At 41.9% G+C, this 25,309-nt stretch overlaps 1 protein-coding gene across 4 annotated transcripts in view; it reads right to left on the bottom strand.

Moving 5' to 3' along the window:
- The window catches only part of LOC115113031 (microcephalin), a 59,539-nt gene extending 34,883 nt beyond the window's left edge, over nucleotides 1-24,656 (bottom strand). Inside the window, exons 1-13 of one of the 4 annotated variants that reach the window (XM_029640223.2) lie at nucleotides 24,609-24,656; nucleotides 9,718-9,785; nucleotides 9,537-9,628; nucleotides 9,320-9,438; nucleotides 8,852-8,936; nucleotides 8,475-8,586; nucleotides 8,270-8,401; nucleotides 8,063-8,146; nucleotides 6,802-7,959; nucleotides 6,066-6,184; nucleotides 1,660-1,697; nucleotides 1,341-1,503; nucleotides 1,063-1,140 (exon numbers count right to left, since the gene is read on the bottom strand). In XM_029640223.2, coding sequence (XP_029496083.2) covers nucleotides 1,063-1,140; nucleotides 1,341-1,503; nucleotides 1,660-1,697; nucleotides 6,066-6,184; nucleotides 6,802-7,959; nucleotides 8,063-8,146; nucleotides 8,270-8,401; nucleotides 8,475-8,586; nucleotides 8,852-8,936; nucleotides 9,320-9,438; nucleotides 9,537-9,628; nucleotides 9,718-9,760 — 2,223 coding nt within the window. In that variant the 5' untranslated portion in view covers nucleotides 9,761-9,785; nucleotides 24,609-24,656. Of the gene's footprint in view, nucleotides 1-1,062; nucleotides 1,141-1,340; nucleotides 1,504-1,659; nucleotides 1,698-6,065; nucleotides 6,185-6,801; nucleotides 7,960-8,062; nucleotides 8,147-8,269; nucleotides 8,402-8,474; nucleotides 8,587-8,851; nucleotides 8,937-9,319; nucleotides 9,439-9,536; nucleotides 9,629-9,717; nucleotides 9,786-9,911; nucleotides 10,198-24,608 lie in introns of those variants that run through there. The other 3 variants (XM_029640222.2, XM_029640221.2, XM_029640224.2) reach the window with 3 other exon arrangements.
- Between the last annotated feature and the right edge of the window lie 653 nt (nucleotides 24,657-25,309).

The following is a 25,309-nucleotide window of genomic DNA, read 5'->3' as shown; positions in this document are numbered from 1 at the left end:
AAACGTAATATCAATTGCAAATCCTAAAGTGTGTTCAACTTTTTCCATGATTACTTCGACTTCCACCTTTTTTGCCTGACTTAGACTACATACTCTCATGACTCCAATCTGTACAAGTTATCCAGTACTATGGAGCATATCTGCTTATATTTATCAATCTAATTTAATTGTTTTATTGTAGAAATGTGATTTATGGTCATAACTTATTCAATATACTTCACCCATTGTTTTGTGAACATTCGGGACCACAAGTTAATTTTCACTTAATTCTTCTAAGTGACTTGTGGTATGAGTAAGATTAGTCTATTTGGGACTTTTTCTATGTGGAGTATGGATCATGTTTTTGTCAACGGCAGGAATGCAAACAAATAGACTTTAGAACTTAATTCCAATCATGTTGAAACTACAACCTACAGTTCTTATGTTTTCATTCTGCTTTAACACAAAACATAAAATACTTGTTTTAATGTCTGATGTGTCATATGCCTCTGCTTTAAAAATGCCTTTAACTTTCAATTCAGTTAGATTTTCTGCAAATATCAGACATTTTTCAGGAACTGCCAGGAAGCTATTTACCTCAACACAATCCACAATACAGAGGAATCAGCACAGATGGAGTATGTGTCAGGTAAAAATGCTGATTGGACCCCATCAAAAAAGCCTTTAGGGAATGTGTGGATTGTTATGGCCACCACAACAGAACTGTGTGTGATTTCAAGAGGAAATGTGATGAGACATATTCTATACCAAAACACCCCTTCCCCTTCACAGATGCAGGGCAAAGATTCATGAATGGAGGAGGACAGGAAGAGGCAACATCCACATCTGACACAGGATGCCGGAGTAAAAAACAACCGCCTTAAATTAATGAATGGCAATAAAATTAGCAGGTTTCCAACCCACTTCCTTCTGTTTGGAATTCCAGGTCTATGATAGTCAAAAAGATGGTAAACTGACCAGGCTATTTCATTATAAAAGCATAGATTTAACCAATTTGACCCCAAGGGCTATGCATTTAGATATGAATGGTATACAATATTAGCAGAATCTTCAGTTACTTACAGATGCTGCTGGAAACTGATCTGAAAGTTCATATGGTTCTTCTGGAATCCATTGTCTTTGCTCCAAACACCACAAAATCTGTTGAGGGGAAAATTACTAGAGTTTACCATTGGCCAGAATTTTTGAGCTGTGGAGTTTATGGATGGCAAAAATCATGTGTAATGTACAATCTACTGTACAACGTGTGCGAAACAGTGTTGTGTTCTTCAACTAACACTCAAACCATCTAAAATTAGCTAATTCACGTTGCCAAAGACCCACACAAATAAGATACATACCCACTCAAAAGAGAGGATCCAACAGCCACGGGCAATGCCCAGGAGAATGTTGAGGGTCCGCCGGTGGCCCCCTGACACCACGTGGGTAGTGCTCTCACACACCTGGGCCACCACTGAGAACCCACCCAGAACTCTGACCACCTGGGTCACTGTGTGCTGCTTTCTGAATAACCAGAGGAGAAAAGAGGAAAACCTGAAATGAGATTTCTAAATACCTAGGTTAGTAGGTTGAGAAGCCAAAGCATTGGATTCAACAAGACACTATCAAATGTTACTCTGTCCAAAAAGGTGGATGTGTCCTAAAACTGTATATACTTACTCGGTGGGCATGCTTGTCATAACTAACGTCCTTAGAGTCTGAAATGAAAAATCAACCAAATGTAAACCAATTATATGCACTTGAGAGTACATTAGCATGGAGTGAGGTTCAATACAAAGTACACACCTAAAAATGACCTTGGGATAATAGCATTGATAAAGGCTTTCAGTTTTCAATAGTTTCCTTATTGCTTTCCAGCTCTGGATAGGTAAACAGTATCTCGCTCATTTTCACACAAAAAACACCACATGCCGGATATCTGCATATTTGATGTGTGAAAAGGAAATGAAACCCAAGGCCATGAACAGTGATAAACAGGCTGGAGAGCACCGGTATTGAAATAGAATTGTAGGTTAGTGTGGTTCTGTCCCATCCATATCATGTACTGATCCCCCACACAGCAGGCCATCAGCACTGAACACCTGAGCGCCAGTTAGAGAGACTGACAGGGCGACCAGGCTCTTTCCTGTCAGGAACCGCTCTCCAGTCCCCGAGCAGGAAGTCTGGGGTGAAGGCCTCCTGAGTAGAGGGCAGCCAAAACAACCCACCAGTACACAGCCCCATATATGACTGCTTTACAGGCATAACAGGGTGTCCGTGACATCAATATGTGGCCAGGTGTGATCACTAATAAAAAGGTTGCTTGCTGCATATTAGCAATGCGGGGGTTGGAAACTGGCAGCATACGGCAGGGGCCAAGATAGTTTAAAACAGGCATTAGGATGAGAAGAAGCTAACACAGTATATTGACTGAGCTGAGGATTGACATTTTATCCGAGGGCTGTCATGACTCAAATAAATAACTTAGTTAGAAATACTAAATAATTCACCTTGCCCAACCCCATTATAGAGAAGTCCTTGCTTTTCATTTGAAGGTTTTCAACAAGAACACCTAGAGCCTCCGTGACAAAATAACCTTTTTGATCAACCATACCCAATAAACTCAGCAAAAAAAGAAAGTCCTCTCACTGTCAACTGCATCTATTTTCAGCAAACATAACATGTGTAAATATTTGTATGAACATAACAAGATTCAACTACAGACAAACTGAACAAGTTCCACAGACATGTGACTAACAGAAATTGAATGTGTCCCTGAACAAAGGGGGGTCAAAATCAAAAGTAACAGTCAGTCTCTTGTGTGGCCACCAGCAGCATTAAGTACTGCAGTGCATTTCCATCTCATGGACTGCACCAGATTTGCCAGTTCTTGCTGTGAGATGTTACCCCACTCTTGCACCATGGCACCTGCAAGTTCCCAGACATTTCTGGGGAGAATGGCCCTAGCCCTTACCCTCCGATCCAACAGGTCCCAGATGTGCTCAATGGGATTGAGATCCGGACTCTTCGCTGGCCATGGCAGAACACTGACATTCCTGTCTTACAGGAAATCACACACAGAACTAACAGTATGGCTGGTGGCATTGTCATGTTGGAGGGTCATGTCAGGATGAGCCTGCAGGAAGGGTACCACATGATGGACCCACCACCTCCAAATCAATCCCGCTCCAGAGTACAGGCCTCGGTGTAACGCTCATTCCTTCGACAATAAAAGCGAATCCGACCATCACCCCTGGTGAGACAAAACTGCGACTCGTCAGTGAAGAGCACTTTTTGCCAGTCCCGTCTGGTCCAGCGACGGTGGGTTTGTGCCCATAGGTGATGTTGTTGCCGGTGATGTCTGGTGAGGACCTGCTTTTACAACAGGCCTACAAGCCCTCAGTCCAGCCTCTCTCAGCCTATTGCGGACAGTATGAGGACTGATGGAGGGGTTGTGCGTGTAACTCGGACAGTTGTTGTTGCCATTCTGAACCTGTCCAGCATGGGTGATGTTCAGATGTACCGATCCTGTGCAGGTGTTGTTACACGTGGTCTGCCACTGTGAGGATCATCAGCTGTCCGTCCTGTCTCCCTGTAGCGCTGTCTTAGGTGTATCACAGTACAGACATTGCAATTTATTGCCCTGGCCACATCTGAAGTCCTCATGCCTCCTTGCAGCATGCCTAAGGCACATTCACACAGATGAGCAGGGACCCTGGGCATCTTTCTTTTGGTGTATTTCATAGTCAGTAGAAGGGCCTCTTTAGTGTTCTAAGTTTTCATAACTATGACCTTAATTGCCTACCGTTGTAAGCTGTTAGTGTCTTAATGACCATTCCACAGGTGCATGTTCATTAATTGTTTATGGTTCATTGAACAAGCATAGGAAACAGTGTTTAATCCCTTTACAATGAAGATCTGTGAAGTTATTTAGATTTTTATGAATTATCTTTGAAAGACAGGCTCCTGAAAAAGGAACGTGTATTTTTGTGCTGAGTTCATAACACACCCAAAATCCCTATACGAATGCACATAAAGGGATTCATTGGTGAAACAGTTCTCAAATTCCTTAAGTAAAGCATGGCATTGTTTGTGTCATTAATCACAACGGATTGTCCTTAGCTCAGTGCTGAAATAAGTTACTAATCTTTAAGATGGACATAAACCATCACCAATGTGATGATGCTGATTAAGTGACATGGAAAATAACGCAGCTGCTGCTAATACCAAAGAAAGGTATTTATCAGGGGGAAAACAATGCTTTCAGTAGCAATTTTGTGTGCTACTGAGCAAGAGAATGCTTTTCAGACTTCAAAACAAGGCCACGAGGACTTTGTTAGAGGGGACAACCCTAAAGCACTAGCAGTTCTATTCACTTTTCACTTATTCAACAAGAAACAAACTACAAGGAATTTCAGCAGCTACGTTTTAATGGTTCCTCAAGGGGAATTTTTGGCTTCACTTATGCAATTGACATGTTCTTGCAGCAGTTGAAGAATGGGTCCACACTAAATAAACATGAGACAAAGAGTTGGTGAACTGTTGCACCAGGCTCCATTTCAATGTGCCTCACACAAATGAAGGAAATTCTTTTGGGTATGACAAGGTCCCCTTGATGGTCGGTCTATGCAAACTGAAATGACTCAGGCCCTATTCATACAGTGAAAGAGGTCAACTTCCATAGGCCCTTGTCCTAATCCATCTGTGGGTCTGGGATGGCCAATTATAACTGAAAAATCACCTTTGAGAGTACAAAAATCTGATTACAACTTGTCACAATTGAACAGTGAGTTAATTTGCAAATGCAGTGCATAGAAACATTTCAATCACATGGTTAGGCTGCATGCTATGAATAAAGTGGTTATGACATATTTCCTGAAGTTCTTTAAGGACACATACACAATGCCATCGTATAGAGCCAAGTACTCAGGTAAAATTAACTAATTTCTACTTTAGGGCATCATACACATGCTGAATGATACACATACAGGACAACTCCCCTAGCTGCTAAGGGTACAAAGTACACATCAGATGCCATGCTTCATCAACCCAAACAACTTTTCACCAAATATGAGTTATTTTACAATTACTTTTAGTGAGTATTAACATCACTATGCTGTAATGTCTCTAAACTATTTTACGAAACCATAGATTGTCTAAATTTGGTACGTTTGATACTGTCTAAAGAACAAAGAGACTAAAAGCGGTTTCTGTCATGGCTGTTGCACTTGCACATGACTTCTTTCCACTTTTGGTAAGACTACCTTTGTCCAGATGCTGAGGGGGATGGAGTCTAATCCAAACAAAGCACTCCATAACCTCATAATGAGTGCTCTTCTTACGTGGGCTGTTCTGTGAAGGTTGCACCTGCAACCTAGCACAGAAAACCAATACCATATTTCACAGTTGTAAAACAGGTGGCCAGTTTTCCAGACCCTGCTAAGTAAACCATTTTCTGGAATTAAAAATAAACTCATTTGGGGGTAGAAGTAACATGACAGTGTTATAGTCAAATCACAATTAATAATTTAAACTAATATTTATTCTCGATCATGTAATGATGAAAGAATATTATGCATTCTGCGATACAGTTCACATGGGAATTCAAACAAGGTTCCTAGGGAAGATGAAAGACATTTTCACCATAGTGTTAAAAGCTGAAGTTTTGTTCAGGTTGAGAGAACACAAAGACTGAGCCAGGTGCATCTTCACAGACAAGGATGTTGTGCTACCAACATGGAGGTAACACACAGGAACCCCTGAAGACTACACAGACAGAGCCCCCGTGGCAGCAGCTTCAAAGACTACCCATGAATACTCATGCGTGTACTGCACTTTCTGAGTAGCTATATTCAAAAGGAATGGAACACAAAGGCAAAAAGATGCCTGTCCCTCCACAGCTTGGTTTTACCAAGAGATAGAGGACAAGTTTAAAGTTTAGGTTTCATATTTAATTCACAAACTGTCAGGTTAATCAATATCTAAGAAAATAAATTGTTGAAAATGCTATTGTATGTTTATAGTCTGTTTAAATGCTGGGCTATAACAATTACAGCAAACACCACAACAGCAACTTAGATGGTTACCTTTGAGTTTTTGTCCATGCTCTTCTCCACATTGACTTGTCCTTTCTGTTTGCTTAAATTGTCAGAGATTGTGTCCGTGACACCAGCTGTTGCAGCATATGCAGTTCCTCTGCCTACAACTGAAAACGTTGAAAACGTTACAAAACAACACACACAGGTGCATTTTCTTCCTGCTGAATGCTGATTCACTTGTGTTTGTGTGTTTACAGCTATCATGCGAACAGATATTGTCAGTAAGGTTATTCTGGAATGAAAGGTTAACATCTGTTTATTAGAAAATGTACCGTCACATCAGTATTAAAATAGTTAATTTAATCAATTTTCCAATTGTGCTGGAATGACACAGCTATACTAAAACTTACCAAATTCACACTATGATTAACTTACATGGCTAAACATTTTCCAATATGAAAGTACATATTTTCAGCTTTTGCTTCACAAAATACTGATCAAGGTAATAATTCTGATGTGGCTAATAAGTGCCGTTGCTGTGATAAAACCCCAGTTTGGGACACTTGCAGAGAAAAGATTGTAAACATTCATGTGGATAATGAAACCATGAATTACCACAGTACCAATTTCACAGCACATTATTACTACTGGAGAGTCTAAGGTGTTTTATGTTGATCAGTTATATTGATTAGTAAAACACTCTTAAATGCTATTGCATTGATTATATTGATGACATGGTAACATCCCAACATCTTGTAATATTTAGGTTTTAGAATTCACATACTTTCCAAACGTGGGCTACTTTTCCCTTTATTGTCCTTGTGCTTATCTAGTAATTTTTTGGCCGCTGTCAAATTTGGTTTTGAAAGTTGTGTGGGATCTGTTGACGCGATCTGCTTCTCAGGGGCACAAGTCAGTTCATCGGTGGAGTCTTTAGGCACTCTGGAGAATGGCAATGTGCTTTGTGCACTTCTTTTAGTCACCGTTTGTTTTGTATTATTGTCCTCTGAGGATGCAAGTCCTTTTGTATCCTGGTGTGGGTGCTCGTGTTGAGACAACATGCTGCTTACACTGCTGGACTCTTTTACACTTGGCACCCCATGTTTACTCTTTTTGGCACTGGCCGACTCAGACCCTGTGGTTTCACTCTTGCCCCTCTTCCGCTTCCCAGGGCTAGGCTGAGGCTCCAGTTCAAAGGGAACAAGAACATTTGACTCTGAGGGCAAGTGGGGCAAAAGGAGACTTTGTTGTCTCCGCGGGTTGCTAGCTGGAGAGAAGAAGTCCTCAAATACGCCATCATCATCATCATCATCATCATATGCACAGGAGGAGGCATGAGAGTCATTTGAGACAGTGCAAGATCTTGCCAAAGCAGGAAGCAAGGATTTTCTCCGTTGGCTCACTTTTGATTTCAGTGTGGTCATCTTTACGGACGTTTGATTAGGCACATTGGGGTTGTCTGGTAAAATTGTAGAAGAATGGCGACTAGAAATGTCCAGATTAACAGTTGGCTTACTTTCTGGAAGAGACTGTGGTGTTCTGCTTTTCCTTACAGGTGGTGTGACTTTTGACATGTTACTTCTGCTGGTTGATCGTCTATTTTTTCCCACTACAACACTGTCAAACGTAAACACTGATTGCACACTCTTGCTACCCTCCGGGAGGTCATCCAGGCATGGACTCTCTAAAGACCTGTGTTTCTTGATGCCATCACTTTCGATTGAGGTCCTTTTAGGATTTTTGTCTTGTTTATTTGCTTTTTCTTTAGCCGGTGAATTGGGTAACGGACTTGTCTTTTGTCTTGGCACAACACTGCAAGGTGACATCGAAGGTTTCTGAAAGTCTTTCTTGTGCTGTATTTCAATGGTGTCAAAATGTTGCTTCTCTCCATCTGTCTTATTTGAGCCAACAGATACATTAAAATCCTCATCCGGTTCTTCATCTGCATAGGGAAAGATATGCCATTATGAGAATAAGAAAATACACTGAAACTTATAGCATTATATAAATGACAGCGTCAATGCATCTTATGTCCAAGTACTTACACAGTTGTTGCAAAAAAGAGCGGGATGGTGTATTCCCAAGAGGAGGCTTGAGCTCAGGTGATAACCTAGATTTTATCTGTGAAGCTGAGAGAAATCATTAACTAGAGTTGCCACATATCTCATGTCGTTCACAAACTCTGGCCCATGTTTTGCAGGTGCTAAACATACTATAAAAATCAAACAATTGGCCATAGACATAAAACATACCTGTCGGGGAGAGGTTTTCCCTTTTTTCTCTCATTTCTTTCAGGCGCTGTGCCATGGACTCAGACCTTTTCATAGAAGGACTGTAAACTATTCCGTTCTCTTCATCGATAATGTAAGGGGACACATCTGTAACTATACAGAAATAAATTTCAATATGAAACCACATCCACGCACAAAATGACAGCCATGAGGAGAGATTTCTTACTAAGAGGTGATTTTGGCACTAGGTCTTTGATCATCTTGTCCAGTTTTTTTTTCAAGCGCCTGTCATTCTCAGGGGTCCTCTGAGGGGTGTCTCTTGGCTGCATACAACGATGCTGTATGAAAGAAAATATATAATATTATTTTGTATTTGGATGAATCTCATAAAAAAACTTTTAAAGACCCTTTCAATAAATACACGTATTAAACCAATAGACAAATTATTCATGTTCTTTGGCAAAAAGTCCTTGCTCAACTATTACAATTTTTAAGAAATAAAATAAATATAGTTTAACTCCAGACAGCCAAGTAGACAGTGATCAAAGAAAAGTTATGTACAGTAATTATTTTAACCTAGCAAAGAATTGTACATTTGCTTACCACCCTTTTCTTGAGTGCTGGATTAACTTCATCATTTAATGCCGGACACAACTCTTCATTAACATGTTCACCATCATCTTTACATCTGCATTAATAAACAAAAACAACATGAGTGATAGGATAACAGAGAGCCCAACTATTTTATTTGTCAGTCAGTGACACCTTGTGGCTGGTGTAATAATTGCAAAAACAAAAAATGGCCATATCACAAACTTGTCATCACCATTTACATTTTTACATTTAAGTCATTTAGCAGACGCTCTTATCCAGAGCGACTTACAAATTGGTGCATTCACCTTATGACATCCAGTGGAACAGTAGTGCATCTAAATCTTTTAAGGGGGGTGAGAGGGATTACTTTATCCTATCCTAGGCCAAAGTATATTGAAGATACATTGTTGCCATTGCTGTGATCATGCACTTTAAAGAAAATAAAGAATATACACAGAAATTAAGCTTGAGGTTTACCTGGCCACCCAAAGGACAGACACAAGTTTCACACCAGTCTTCTTGGCTTTATTCCAGGTGGCTTGATGGCCATTTTTAAAGACTACGTGGGTGACTTGTTTATTGAAGGTTTTTGACACCTGGAATTATACAGGGAAAATCACAATGTGAAACGGCACATAGTAAAAAAAACTTCTGTGTAGTTAGTTAGCAGTGTAGCTATAAAAGGGTAACTCACCTCAACTCCCATATCCTGCAGCTGCTGGATGAATGGTCTAGAGTAATTCTCTGTTTTACTTGATGACCACACGTCAACGTAGGCAACAACATCTAGAGGAAAGATCAAACCCCCATACTTAATTCACATGTAGCTAGTTAGGCAAGCTATTCAAAGCATGAAAGGTGTACACATAATTTACCTTTTAGAATAGCAGCACAGTTAGGCCTACTGTTTGAGGTCATTTTAATCTCTTACTGAAGGATTTCCCTACAATCAGAGAAAAACAAGTAACCAAGTTAAATTTAGGGAAGGAAAGTGCAAAATGCTGCGGGGGACGTGCTTCTGGCAAGCAACAAACCATCTGATGACATGTAATGTTAAGGCTACACCTACATGCAAACTGAAACCCATAGATAGCTAGCTAGCTTGCTCTCCAGAATCGAAGGCATTTAACAAGACATACTGTTTTATCCCAAAGGTTCTCAGCTATAAGCACCACTTAAGGCCGGCTATGATTTTGGCGGTATTATGCCACGATTTTGCTGTCCCAAACTCTTAGGTAGTAAATGGTTGTCGGATGACTTGGCTTGTTCAGTGTGACAGGGTCTAGGTCTGCCGATTAAGTACAGCTACACGTGTGGTACGACAAAGTTCTGGCAACATCAGAAATGTCAAGCCTTTATCGTGTATGCCCTAGTGTGGTTGGTGTTATGAGCCGATCCCGGTGACTGACCAATAGGAACACGGCCCTAATTATCTTGTTCAGCCTACTACATGACATCTTAAAATTAGGCTACCTAACGGGATTTTGTATAGTCACAAAATCGGCAAATCAAAATAAATGTTCTTCCACGGTGACCATTTCTTTCTGAGTTCAGTCATATGAAGTATGCATGTGAAAACTATTTCTAAGACGCATACTTCCAGCATTTTCAAACTCACAGATATGCATAGAGTGAGGCTTGCGCTGCTTTGATGGAACATACACCGCTGCAGTTGACATAGCTTACGTCGGCTGACATATTCTGTGATTGGCATGCGAGGTTATGACGACAAAACTGAAGCAAATCGTACAGGTTGATATCAAGATCATGATTTGGTAACATTGCACAGTGTGACATGTCATAATTGTAAAAGACTAAATCTGACGAAGTGTGGGAACGACTCATTGTTAGTGCGCAGACATGATCATCTCGTGATTATACACAGATCTATGGTGTAATTGGGAAGGTACAGAAATAACCCACATCCATGTTCTCCTTTAGTTAGGTATTTTCATTATTAAACATGCAATGAACTACATGGAGGGAAAAGTACACAGACAGAACTCTTGTTAATGGGTATGTACAAAAACAAGAGAGCTCAACATTACATTTAAACTACTCAATCAGTGACATCTCTGATGGGCATTGACTAGAGCAGTGGAGTCAGTAGTTTCTGACCTCGCTATGCGCAGGATAGCTGAGAGGTGAGAATCCGTAAGAGATGATCTGTGCCTTGACTTGTTATACACTGCTCAAAAAAATAAAGGGAACACTTAAACAACACAATGTAATTCCAAGTCAATCACACTTCTGTGAAATCAAACTGTCCACTTAGGAAGCAACACTGATTGACAATACATTTCACCTGCTGTTGTGCAAATGGAATAGACAACAGGTGGAAATGATATGCAATTAGCAAGACACCCCCAATAAAGGAGTGGTTCTGCAGGTGATGACCACAGACCACTTCTCAGTTCCTATGCTTCCTGGCTGATGTTTTGGTCACTTTTGAATGCTGGTGGAGCTTTCACTCTAGTGGTAGCATGAGACGGAGTCTACAACCCACACAAGTGGCCCAGGTAGTGCAGCTCATCCAGGATGCTGTGTCTGTCAGCGTAGTGTCCAGAGCATGGAGGCGCTACCAGGAGACAGGCCAGTACATCAGGAGACATGGAGGAGGCCGTAGGAGGGCAACAACCCAGCAGCAGGACCGCTACCTCCGCCTTTGTGCAAGGAGGAGCACAGCCAGAACCCTGCAAAATGACCTCCAGCAGGCCACAAATGTGCATGTGTCTGCTCAAACGGTCAGAAACAGACTCCATGAGGGTGGTATGAGGGCCCGACGTCCACAGGTGGGGGTTGTGCTTACAGCCCAACACCGAGCAGGACGTTTGGCATTTGCCAGAGAACACCAAGATTGGCAAATTCGCCACTGGCGCCCTGTGCTCTTCACAGATGAAAGCAGGTTCACACTGAGCACGTGAAAGACATGACAGAGTCTGGAGACGCCGTGGAGAACGTTCTGCTGCCTGCAACATCCTCCAGCATGAACGGTTTGGCGGTGGATCAGTCATGGTGGCAGAGTAGCCTAGTGGTTAGAGCGTTGGACTAGTAACCGGAAGGTTGCAAGTTCAAATCCCCGAGCTGACAAGGTACAAATCTGTCGTTCTGCCCCTGAACAGGCAGTTCCTAGGACATCATTGAAAATGAGAATTTTTTCTTAACTGACTTGCCTAGTTAAACAAAGATTTTAAAAAATGGTGTGGGGGGGCCGCACAGCCCTCCATGTGCTCGCCAGAGGTAGCCTGACTGCCATTAGGTACCGAATATGAGATCCTCAGACCCCTTGTGAGACCATATGCTGATGCGGTTGGCCCTGGGTTCCTCTAATGCAAGACAATGCTAGACCTCATGTGGCTGGAGTGTCAGCAGTTCCTGCAAGAGGAAGGCATTGATGCTATGGACTGGCCCGCCCGTTCCCCAGACCTGAATCCAATTGAGCACATCTGGGACATCACCAATGCCACGTTGCACCACAGACTGTCCAGGAGTTGGCGGATGCTTTAGTCCAGGTCTGGGAGGAGATCCCTCAGGAGACCATCCGCCACCTCATCAGGAGCATGCCCAGGCGTTGTAGGGAGGTCATACGTGAAGGCAACATACTGAGCCTCATTTTGACTTGTTTTAAGGACATTACAAAGTTGGATCAGGCTGTAGTGTGGTTTTCCACTTTAATTTTGAGTGTCACAGATGTGTCACTCCAAATCCAGACCTCCATGGGTTGATAAATTTGATTTCCATTGATAATGTGTGTGATTTTGTTGTCAGCACATTCAACTATGTAAAGAAAAAAGTATTTAATAAGAATATTTCATTCATTCAGATCTAGGATGTGTTATTTTAGTGTACCCTTTATTTTTTTGAACAGTGTATTTCGTCACTGAACATGTCTATTCACATGCATAGATTGACTCAAACAGTACAAACATCTTCTGAGCAGGACTCCTAATCTTTGGAAAGTTTTGTTCGAGAGACACATAGAACTTCGTCAGTGACATTGTTTTGAATAGTTCCCCAAGCACTGCATCAGACTGAAGATCGATGCCCACTCTTGCTGGAACACCCTACATTCACTGTCTACTTTCCTTTTCTTTGAAAAACTCATTTTTGCACAATTTCTAGCTAGCTACTATTTGTAACTGTGACGCATGTGTCAGCCGGTCAGTCACTGTCTGTCCTCGTGCAGTTATTTATACGTGCCTTCAAAATAGATGTCTCACAAGCGGTGGGAGTTAAATCATTACACAAAGGCCATTCATTGGGCCTTTTATTTGAATAACAAATACATTTTTCAAAACTTTACTAATCCCAAATTATTTATGTGATCTGAGTATGATTCCGCAGGCCGTATTGAATCAGGCCAGGGGCTGTATGCCTTTGCCCAGGCCTGCACTAAACACATATTAAATTATGTCTGAGTGTAGGAGTATGCCCCTGGTTACCCGTAAAGAAAAAGAAAAATTCAATTAAATGGTGCTGTCTGGTTTGTTTAATATAAGGAATATGAAACGATTTATATGTTTACTTCTAATACTTACAGTTGAAGTCAGAAGTTCACAAACATAGGTTGGAGTCACTAAAACTCATTTTTCAATCACTCCACAAATTCCTTGTTAACACACTACAGTTTAGGCAAGTCGGTTAGGACATCTACTCTGTGCATGACAAGTAATTTTTCCAACAATTGTTTACAGACAGATTATTTCACTGTATCACAATTCCAGTGGGTCAGAAGTTTACATAAGTTGACTGTGCCTTTAAACAGCTTGGAAAATACCAGAAAATGTTATGGCTTTAGAAGCTTCTGATAGGCTAATTGACAACATTTGAGTCAATTGGAGGTGTACCTGTGGATGTATTTCAAGGCCTACCTTCAAACTCAGTGCCTCTTTGCTTGACATCATGGGAAAATCAAAAGAAATCAGCCAAGACCTCAGAAAAAAATTGTAGCCCTCCACAAGTCTGGTTCATCCTTTGGAGCAATTTCCAAATGCCTGAAGGTACCACGTTCATCTGTACAAACAATAGTATGCAAGTATAAACACCATGGGACCACGCAGCTGTCATACCGCTCAGGAAGGAGACGCGTTCTGTCTCCTAGAGATGAACATACTTCGGTGCAAAAAGTGCAAGTCAATACCAGAACAACAGCAAAGGACCTTGTGAAGATTCTGAAGGAAACAGATACAAAAGTATCTATATCCACAGTGCAGTGAGTCCTATATTGACATAGACTGAAAGGCCACTAAGCAAGGATGAAGCCACTGTTCCAAAACCACCATTAAACAGCCAGATGACTGTTTGCAACGGCACATGGGGACAAAGATCATACTTTTTGGAGAAATGCCTTCTGGTCTGATGAAAAAAAAATAGAATTGTTTGGCCATAATGACCATTGTTATGTTTGCTGGAAAAAAAGGGGAGGCTTGCACGCCAAAGAACACCATCCCACCATGAACAACGGGGGTGGCAGCATCATGTTGTGGGGGTGCTTTGCTGCAGGAGGGACTGGTGCACTTCACAAAATAGACGGCATCATGAGGAAATTATGTGGATATATTGAAGCAACATCTCCAGACATCAGTCAGGAAGTTAAAGATTGGTTGCAAATTAGTCTTCCAAATGGACAATGACCCCAAGCATACTTACAAAATGGTGGCAAAATGGCTTGAGGACAACAAAGTCAATGTATTGGAGTGGCCATCATAAAGCCCTGACCTCAATCCTATAGAAAATGTGTGGGCAGAGCTGAAAAAGCGTGTGCGAACAAGGAGGCCTACAAACCTGACTCAGTTACACCAGCTTTGTCAGGAGGAATGGGTAAAAATTCACCCAACTTATTGTGGGAAGCTTGTGGAAGGCTAATGTGATGAAAGAAATAAAAGCTCAAATAAATCACTCTATTATTCTGACATTTCCCATTCTTAAAATAAAGTGGTCATCCTAACTGACCTAAAACAGGGAATTTTTACTAGGATTAAATGTCAAGAATTGGGAAAAACTGAATTTAAATGTATTTGGCTAAGGTGTATATAAACTTCCGACTTCAACTGTAAGTATATTTGAGCAATTACATTTACTTTTGATACTTTAAGTACATTTAAAACCAAATATTTTTAGTAAAGTAGTATTTTACTGGGTGACTCACTTTTACTTGAGTAAAAGTAAAGATATGTTAATAGAAAATTACTTAAGTATGACAATTGGGTACTTTTTCCACCATCCTTTTCTCAGTGTAGCCAGATAAACTTTAAGCAAAACATTAGGAAACGTAGCCGTTTACATTATTGCTATGATAAACATTAGAAATAGGATGGCCATGCCTAGGTTTTTTGCAATTTATTTATTGCTTTTTCATTGTAAGCTCATTTACTTGTGTGGCTGACAGTCAAATACTGTTGCACTTCTGTTGTCATCTGATGACAATGAAGCTATTTTCTGCCGAATGTGTTGCACTAATGTATTTTCTGTGAAGGAAAACTACAGTGGGGCAAAAAAGTATTTAGTCAGCCACCAATTGTGCAAGTTCTCACACTTAAAAAGATGAGAGGCCTGTAATTTTCATCATAGGTACACTTCAACTATGACAGACAAAATGAGAAGAAAAAAAATCCAGAAAATCACATTGTAGGATTTTTTTAATGAATTTATTTGCAAATTATGGTGGAAAATAAGTATTTGGTCAATAACAAAAGTTTCTCAATACTTTGTTATATACCCTTTGTTGGCAATGACAGAGGTCAAACGTTTTCTGTAAGTCTTCACAAGGTTTTCACACACTGTTGCTGGTATTTTGGCCCATTCCTCCATGCAGATCTCCTCTAGAGCAGTGATGTTTTGGGGCTGTTGCTGGGCAACACGGACTTTCAACTCCCTCCAAAGATTTTCTATGGGGTTGAGATCTGGAGACTGGCTAGGCCACTCCAGGGCCTTCAAATGCTTCTTACGAAGCCACTCCTTCGTTGCCCGGGGTGTGTGTTTAGGATCATTGTCATGCTGAAAGACCCAGTCATGTTTCATCTTCAATGCCCTTGCTGACGGAAGGAGGTTTTCACTCAAAATCTCACGATACATGGCCCCATTCCTTATTTCCTTTACACGGATCAGTCGTCCTGGTCCCTTTGCAGAAAAACATCCCCAAAGCATGATGTTTCCACCCCCATGCTTCACAGTAGGTATGGTGTTCTTTGGATGCAACTCAGCATTCTTTGTCCTCCAAACACGACGAGTTGAGTTTTTACCAAAGTTATATTTTGGTTTCATCTGATCGTATGATATTCTCCCAATCTTCTTCTGGATCATCCAAATGCTCTCTAGCCAACTTCAGACGGGCCTGGACATGTACTGGCTTAAGCAGGGGGACACGTCTGGCACTGCAGGATTTAAGTTCCTGGCGGCGTAGTGTGTTACTGATGGTAGGCTTTGTTACTTTGGTCCCAGCTCTCTGCAGGTCATTCACTAGGTCCCCCCGTGTGGTTCTGGGATTTTTGCTCACCGTTCTTGTGATCATTTTGACCCCACGGGGTGAGATCTTGCGTGGAGCCCCAGATTGAGGGAGATTATCAGTGGTCTTGTATGTCTTCCATTTCCTAATAATTGCTCCCACAGTTGATTTCTTCAAACCAAGCTGCTTACCTATTGCAGATTCAGTCTTCCCAGCCAGGTGCAGGTCTACATTTTTGTTTCTGGTGTCCTTTGACAGCTCTTTGGTCTTGGCCATAGTGGAGTTTGGAGTGTGACTGTTTGAGGTTGTGGACAGGTGTCTTTTATACTGATAACAAGTTCAAACAGGTGCCATTAATACAGGTAACGAGTGGAGGACAGAGGAGCCTCTTAAAGAAGAAGTTACAGGTCTGTGAGAGCCAGAAATCTTTCTTGTTTGTAGGTGACCAAATACTTATTTTCCACCATAATTTGCAAATAAATCCATTAAAAATCCTACAATGTGATTTTCTGGATTTTTTTTTTTTTTTGTTGAAGTGTACCTATGATGAAAATTACAGGCCTCTCTCATCTTTTTAAGTGGGAGAACTTGCACAATTGGTGGCTGACTAAATACCTTTTGCCCCACTCTATATATGCATGATCACTCACAAAAACCACGACTTTCAAGGTAAAACGCAATCCGTCAATACACAGCTGGACTCACCTGCTCCCGCTTTCTCCGTTGTGCTATTGACAAAAACACTTGACTGGCTCAACTGTTCTGGAAAACTATGGTAAGCTTCATACTGTAAAATAATATGACCGGTGAAATTAAAAATGTAATCTGTTTTATCTCCTAATGTATTGCACAATTTGACTGCAGGTATTTACTTCAATTGTTAAATATCCAAATGTAAGGAAAACGTTTTTTGTTTTGTTTTTTTCAACGATATTGAAAACCATCCCATGGCTATTTCCAAATACCCCAGTACTCTGCCCAAGCCTACTTGGCTGGCCACTCAACGACAATACATTTTGAATGCACCAAACAGCAATGCTGCATTCAATCGCACCGGTAATCCATGCAGTACAAAACAAAAAAACAAAAAAATATTACACAGGGCTCGACATGAAAATTGTTGGGCAAGGGAATTATAGATTTAAGTTGTCAGGAAAAAAATAATGATGTACACAATATTAAACAATTGGGCTGATCCGGATGCAATGTTTTGCTCACTGTCCTCTCAATTTCTGCAGAGCCCATGAGAGTTTCATGATTGTAGAAAAACATTAGTTTCATACAAAGCTCTCCCCAGCCCTATATTTGGCAAATATGACCATAATTTTATCCTCTAGATTCCTGCTTACAAGCAAAAACTAAAGCAGGAAGTACCAGAGACTCGCTCCATACAGAAGTGGTAAGATGACGCGGATGCTACGCTACAGGACTGTTTCGCTAGCACAGACTGGAATATGTTCCGGGATTCATCCAATGGCATTGAGTATAATACCACCTCAGTCATAGGCTTCATCAATAAGTGCATTGATGACATCATCCCCACAGTGACCGTACATACATATCGCAACCAGAAGCCATGGATTACAGGCAACATCCGTATCAAGCTAAAGGCTAGAGCTGCCGCTTTCAAGGAGCGGAACACTTATCCGGACGCCCATAAGAAATCCTGCTATGCCCTCAGACGAACCATCAAACAAGCAAAGCGTCAATACAGGATTAAGTTTGAATCATACTACACCGGCTCTGACGCTCGTCAGATGTGACAGGGCTTGAAAACTATTACGGACTACAAAGGGAAACCCAGACATGAGCTGACCAGTAACGTGAGCCTACCAGACAAACTAAATGCCTTTTATGGTCGCTTCAAGGCAAGAAACCCTAACGCATGCACGAGAGCACCAGCTGTTCTGGATGACTGTGTGATAACGCACTCGATAGCCGATGTGAGCAAGACCTTTAAACAGGCCAACATTCACAAAGCCGCGTGGCCAGATGGATTACCAGGACGTGTAGTCAAAGCATGCGCGGACCAACTGGCAAGTGTCTTCACCTGACATTTTCAACCTCTCCCTGACTGAGTCTGTACTTATTTGGCTTCTACCCTACCCCCAAGCCATAAGACTGCTGAACAATTACTCAAATTGCCAACGGACTATTGACCCCCCCATTTGTTTTGTACACTGTTGCTGTACTCGCCTTACGGCGAGGATAGCTGTGCTACATGCCCAGCTTCAGACGCAATCGGTAGGCAAGGGTAATTTCAGTGTAGGAAAGGATGAAACAGCATCTGTGCCACCAGTAAGTACAGATAGTAGTATAAATCCCCTGGCACAGTCCCCGCAGCCGGACAACTTTCTCAAGGTTTCTGGAAGGAAATCCTGTAGGAACGCTCAACCGGTGTCGCTCATTCAGCCGACAGAAACTTTCAACCGGTTTTCCCCATTAAGCAGCGGGTCGGAGTCAGAGGCCGAGTCTTCTCTGGTCTCTACTCCTCCCGTTACGGGGTCTGAGACGCCGAAGCTTCCCACCATTAGCTCTGACAAATTGAAAACTCTAGTCATTGGCGACTCCATTACCCGCAGTATTAGACTTAAAACACTGTTTACCAGGGGGCAGGGCTACCGATGTTAAGGCTAATCTGAAGATGGTGCTGGCTAAAGCTAAAACTGGCGAGTGTAGAGAGTATAGAGATATTGTTATCCACGTCGGCACCAACGATGTTAGGATGAAACAGTCAGAGATCACCAAGCGCAACATAGCTTCTGCGTGTAAATCAGCTAGAAAGATGTGTTGGCATCGAGTAATTGTCTCTGGCCCCCTGCCAGTTAGGGGGAGTGATGAGCTCTACAGCAGAGTCTCACAACTCAATCGCTGGTTGAAAACAGTTTTCTGCCCCTCCCAAAAGATAGAATTTGTAGATAATTGGCCCTCTTTCTGGGACTCACCCACAAACAGGACCAAGCCTGACCTGCTGAGGAGTGACGGACTCCATCCTAGCTGGAGGGGTGCTCTCATCTTATCTACCAACATAGACAGGGCTCTAACTCCTCTAACTCCACAATGAAATAGGGCGCAGGCCAGGCAGCAGGCTGTTAGCCAGCCTGCCAGCATAGTGGAGTCTGCCACTAGCACAGTCAGTGTAGTCAGCTCAGCTATCACCATTTAGACCGTGTCTGTGCCTCGACCTAGGTTGGGCAAAACTAAACATGGCGGTGTTCGCCTTAGCAATCTCACTAGGATAAAGACCACCTCCATTCCTGTCATTATTGAAAGAGATCATGATACCTCACATCTCAAAATAGGGCTACTTAATGTTAGATCCCTTACTTCAAAGGCAATTATAGTCAATGAACTAATCACTGATCATAATCTTGATGTGATTGGCCTGACTGAAACATGGCTTAAGCCTGATGAATTTACTGTGTTAAATGAGGCTTCACCTCCTGGCTACACTAGTGACCATATCCCCCCTACATCCTTTGTGCGTGTTGCTAACATTCACGATAGCAAACTTCAATTTACAAAAAAAAAAAAAAATGACGTTTTCGTCTTTTGAGCTTCTAGTCATGAAATCTATGCAGCCTACTCAATCACTTTTTATAGCTACTGTTTACAGGCCTCCTGGGCCATATACAGCGTTTCTCACTGAGTTCCCTGAATCGGACCTTGTAGTCATAGCAGATAATATTCTAATCTTTGGTGACTTTAATATTCACATGGAAAAGTCCACAGACCCACTCCAAAAGGCTTTCGGAGCCATCATCGACTCAGTGGGTTTTGTCCAACATGTCTCTGGACCCACTCACTGTCACAGTCATACGCTGGACCTAGTTTTGTCCCATGGAATAAATGTTGTGGATCTTAATGTTTTTCCTCATAATCCTGGACTATCGGACCACCATTTTATTACGTTTGCAATTGCAACAAATAATCTGCTCAGACCCCAACCAAGGAACATCAAAAGTCGTGCTATAAATTCACAGACAACACAAAGATTCCTTGATGTCCTTCCAGATTCCCTCTGTCTACCCAAGGACGCCAGAGGACAAAAATCAGTTAACCACCTAACTGAGGAACTCAATTTAACCTTGCACAATACCCTAGATGCAGTTGCACCCCTAAAAACTAAAAACATTTCTCATAAGAAACTAGCTCCCTGGTACACAGAAAATACCCGAGCTCTGAAGCAAGCTTCCAGAAAATTGGAACGGAAATGGCGCCACACCAAACTGGAAGTCTTCCGACTAGCTTGGAAAGACAGTACCGTGCAGTACCGAAGAGCCCTTACTGCTGCTCGATCATCCTATTTTTCTAACTTAATTGAGGAAAATAAGAACAATCCGAAATTTCTTTTTGATACTGTCGCAAAGCTAACTAAAAAGCAGCATTCCCCAAGAGAGGATGACTTACTTTAGCAGTGATAAATTCATGAACTTCTTTGAGGAAAAGATTATGATTATTAGAAAGCAAATGACGGACTCCTTAAATCTGAGTGTTCCTTCAAAGCTCAGTTGTCCTGAGTCTGCACAACTCTGCCAGGACCTAGGATCAAGAGAGACGCTCAAGTGGTTTAGTACTATATCTCTTGACACAATGATGAAAATAATCATGGCCTCTAAACCTTCAAGCTGCATACTGGACCCTATTCCAACTAAACTACTGAAAGAGCTGCTTCCTGTGCTTGGCCCTCCTATGTTGAACATAATAAACGGCTCTCTATCCACCGGATGAGTACCAAACTCACTAAAAGTGGCAGTAATAAAGCCTCTCTTGAAAAAGCCAAACCTTGACCCAGAAAATATAAAAAACTATCGGCCTATATCGAATCTTCCATTCCTCTCAAAATTTTTAGAGAAGGCTGTTGCGCAGCAACTCACTGCCTTCCTGAAGACAAACAATGTATACGAAATGCTTCAGTCTGGTTTTACACCCCATCATAGCACTGAGACGGCACCTGTGAAGGTGGTAAATTACATTTTAATGGCATCGGACCGAGGCTCTGCATCTGTCCTCGTGCTCCTAGACCTTAGTGCTGCTTTTGATACCATCGATCACCACATTCTTTTGGAGAGATTGGAAACCCAAATTGGTCTACACGGACAAGTTCTGGCCTGGTTTAGATCTTATCTGTCGGAAAGATATCAGTTTGTCTCTGTGAATGGTTTGTCCTCCGACAAATCAACTGTAAATTTCGGTGTTCCTCAAGGTTCCGTTTTAGGACCACTATTGTTTTCACTATATATTTTACCTCTTGGGGATGTCATTCGAAAACATAATGTTAACTTTCACTGCTATGCGGATGACACACAGCTGTACATTTCAATGAAACATGGTGAAGCACCAAAATTGCCCTTGCTAGAAGCATGTGTTTCAGACATAAGGAAGTGGATGGCTGCAAACGTTCTACTTTTAAACTCGGACAAAACAGAGATGCTTGTTCTAGGTCCCAAGAAACAAAGAGATCTTCTGTTGAATCTGACAATTAATCTTAATGGTTGTACAGTCGTCTCAAATAAAACTGTGAAGGACCTCGGCGTTACTCTGGACGCTGATCTCTCTTTTGAAGAACATATCAAGACCATTTCAAGGACAGCTTTTTTTCCATCTACGTAACATTGCAAAAATCAGAAACTTTCTGGCCAAAAATGATGCAGAAAAATTAATCCATGCTTTTGTCACTTCTAGGTTAGACTACTGCAATGCTCTACTTTCCGGCTACCCGGATAAAGCACTAAATAAACTTCAGTTAGTGCTAAATACAGCTGCTAGATTCCTGACTAGAACCAAAATATTGGATCATATTACTCCAGTGCTAGCCTCTCTACACTGGCTTCCTGTCAAAGCAAGGGCTGATTTCAAGGTTTTACTGCTAACCTACAAAGCATTACATGGGCTTGCTCCTACCTATCTCTCTGATTTGGTCCTGCCGTACATACCTACACGTACGCTACGGTCACAAGACGCAGGCCTCCTAATTGTCCCTAGAATTTCTAAGCAAACAGCTGGAGGCAGGGCTTTCTCCTATAGAGCTCCATTTTTATGGAACGGTCTGCCTACCCATGTCAGAGACGCAAACTCGGTCTCAACCTTTAAGTCTTTACTGAAGACTCATCTCTTCAGTGGGTCATATGATTGAGTGTAGTCTGGCCCAGGAGCGGGAAGGTGAACGGAAAGGCTCTGGAGCAACGAACCACCCTTGCTGTCTCTCCCTGGCCGGTTCCCCTCTTTCCACTGGGATTCTCTGCCTCTAACCCTATTACAGGGGCTGAGTCACTGGCTTACTGGGGCTCTCTCATGCTGTCCCTGGAAGGGGTGCGTCACCTGAGTGGGTTGATTCACTGATGTGGTCATCCTGTCTGGGTTGGCGCCCCCCGGGTTGTGCCGTGGCGGAGATCTTTGTGGACTATACTCAGCCTTGTCTCAGGATGGTAAGTTGGTGGTTGAAGATATCCCTCTAGTGGTGTGGGGGTTGTGCTTTGGTAAAGTGGGTGGGGTTATATCCTTCCTGTTTGGCCCTGTCCGGGGGTGTCCTCGGATGGGGCCATAGTGTCTCCTGACCCCTCCATTCTCAGCCTCCAGTATTTATGCTGCAGTAGTTTATGTGTCGGGGGGCTAGGGTCAGTTTGTTATATCTGGAGTACTTCTCCTGTCCTATTCGGTGTCCTGTGTGAATCTAAGTGTGCGTTCTCTAATTCTCCCCTTCTCTCTTTCTTTCTCTCTCTCGGAGGACCTGAGCCCTAGGACCATGACCCAGGACTACCTGACATGATGACTCCTTGCTGTCCCCAGTCCACCTGACCGTGCTGCTGCTCCAGTTTCAACTGTTCTGCCTTATTATTATTCGACCATGCTGGTCATTTATGAACATTTGAACATCTTGGCCATGTTCTGTTATAATCTCCACCCGGCACAGCCAGAAGAGGACTGGCCACCCCACATAGCCTGGTTCCTCTCTAGGTTTCTTCCTAGGTTTTGGCCTTTCTAGGGAGTTTTTCCTAGCCACCGTGCTTCTACACCTGCATTGCTTGCTGTTTGGGGTTTTAGGCTGGGTTTCTGTACAGCACTTTGAGATATCAGCTGATGTACGAAGGGCTATATAAATAAATTTGATTTGCTACTCGCTGTTTATTATCTATACATAGTCACTTCACCCCTACCTACATGTACAAATTCAAGCTAATTTGTACCCCCGCACACTGACGCCGTACCGATGTTGTGCCAGAATTCTCCCTCTTTCTCGTTCTTCATTGCTGCCACTTGCTTGCTAGTTGAGATTTCTGCTCTTCACTCCATTGTCAGTTTAGCCTATGTCTCACTCATCTTAGTAGCGGAAAGAGTTCTAGCTTGTATAGCGCCCTGGGCGAACCCTACCTTCAAGCACCCGCGCCCGCCCATGTCGCCAGTACCTAAATCCGCTATTGATCTGTATTAGTCTATAAATAAATCTCTTTGACAAAATGCGTCATCTCTCCCATGTCTTATTCGACTAGTATTTTTGAAAGTGTAAGGATAATAATTCAGCCATTTATTGCTTGCCAACATTTTACTCCCTCTGTTTAATATAACACACATACATTCATTATTCATTTCGGTTGCCTACGTGAAATTTGTTCTATATTAAGTATTTGACTGATGTGTGCCACAGAAAGTATTTGACTCTAGCCACAAAATTAAGAAAATTAGAAGGGGGGAGGGAAATTCTGGCATATAGCCTCGTTATTGTTATGTTACTTTAGTTTATTTGGTAAATATTTTAACTCTTCTGCACTGTTGGCTAAGGACTTCACGGTAAGGTCTACACTTGTTGTATTCGGCGCATGCGACATACATTTTGATTTGTTGCTAAAACGCTTTCAATTCCACGTTAATATTAGCATGTTCTAATCAAAAACCAATGTAATTCAGTCTCCCCCAGATAGCATACTCTAAATGTCATGCCCAAATAGTATCTTCAAACCAAGAACTCGAAAGTGTAACCAAAGATTTATACAACTCATTCTGTCTGTGGTGTAACATTAACGTTTACTTATTTCTTTGACGGCTAGCAAATTCACATAACCCTGAGTCCGAAGATTTCTAGCAAAGTAGCTAACAATAGCTAACTTCCTAGCGTGTGAGTGCAAATCGTACCATAATGATACTTAGCAACTTGACAAAAAGGTGAGAGTGCTAACGTTGGCTAGCTACTCTAGCTAAACAAAGCAATTTAGCTAGTATATTCCGACTGAGTGTGTCGACAATTTGGACTGTCATCCAGCCAGTTACTTTTATAAAGCATGTACTAAAACTGTATGGCTTTAAAAAACACTTTTCGATACTTACAATCTTGAGACTTTCCGCGGGTGTAATTTTATGACACAAGGCATGCTGGGAAATAGAAGACGTACGAACCTGTCATTGGTTGGTCTGAAATATACAGTAATATACATTATTAGCTAGCTAGATTTGTGGGTCTTTTAACAAGATCACGATACAGCATTTATGAGAACAATAGCTTTTGAAGCCATAGCCTACCCCTCTGGATATAATCTCCTCTCCTCATTCTAGCTTTCACGATCTGATGTCCCCAGACACCTCCTGACAAGCTGTTTTGTGTTTCAACTAATATCTCTGCGAAACAATGCTTTTTTTGTTTGTTGATAAAACAGTGAGGATGACAAGAGTGTCTGACACATATTATTTGAGTATGATGATGCTTCTGAAGTAAGAATAGGCCTGCATGTTAATTTAGTTAAAAATGTATTTCGTTGGCACGTCTCAAAAGCATAATATGAAAGGCTGGTGAGGCTGGGTGATGGAGTTGATTGTTCTAAATTATCCATGCAACACTGGCATCTGGAATCACAATACCTGCCTGACTATCATTCTAATTCATCATTCTTTTGGATATGAATGCACTCATTTGCATAAATAGTTGCCACATTTGTGCTCATACTGTGCTGTGCTTGTTGGTTGGTGAGACATTTTTACTCTCTTGCTCCAATTAAGCAAATTGCATTTCAGGTATGAAATTCCAATTGTAC

This window comes from Oncorhynchus nerka, linkage group LG28 (genome assembly GCF_034236695.1).
Source record: "Oncorhynchus nerka isolate Pitt River linkage group LG28, Oner_Uvic_2.0, whole genome shotgun sequence".
NCBI classification, from domain to species: domain Eukaryota; kingdom Metazoa; phylum Chordata; class Actinopteri; order Salmoniformes; family Salmonidae; genus Oncorhynchus; species Oncorhynchus nerka.
Note: the sequence above shows the minus strand (reverse complement) of the source record. Positions and strands in the feature narration are given on the sequence as shown.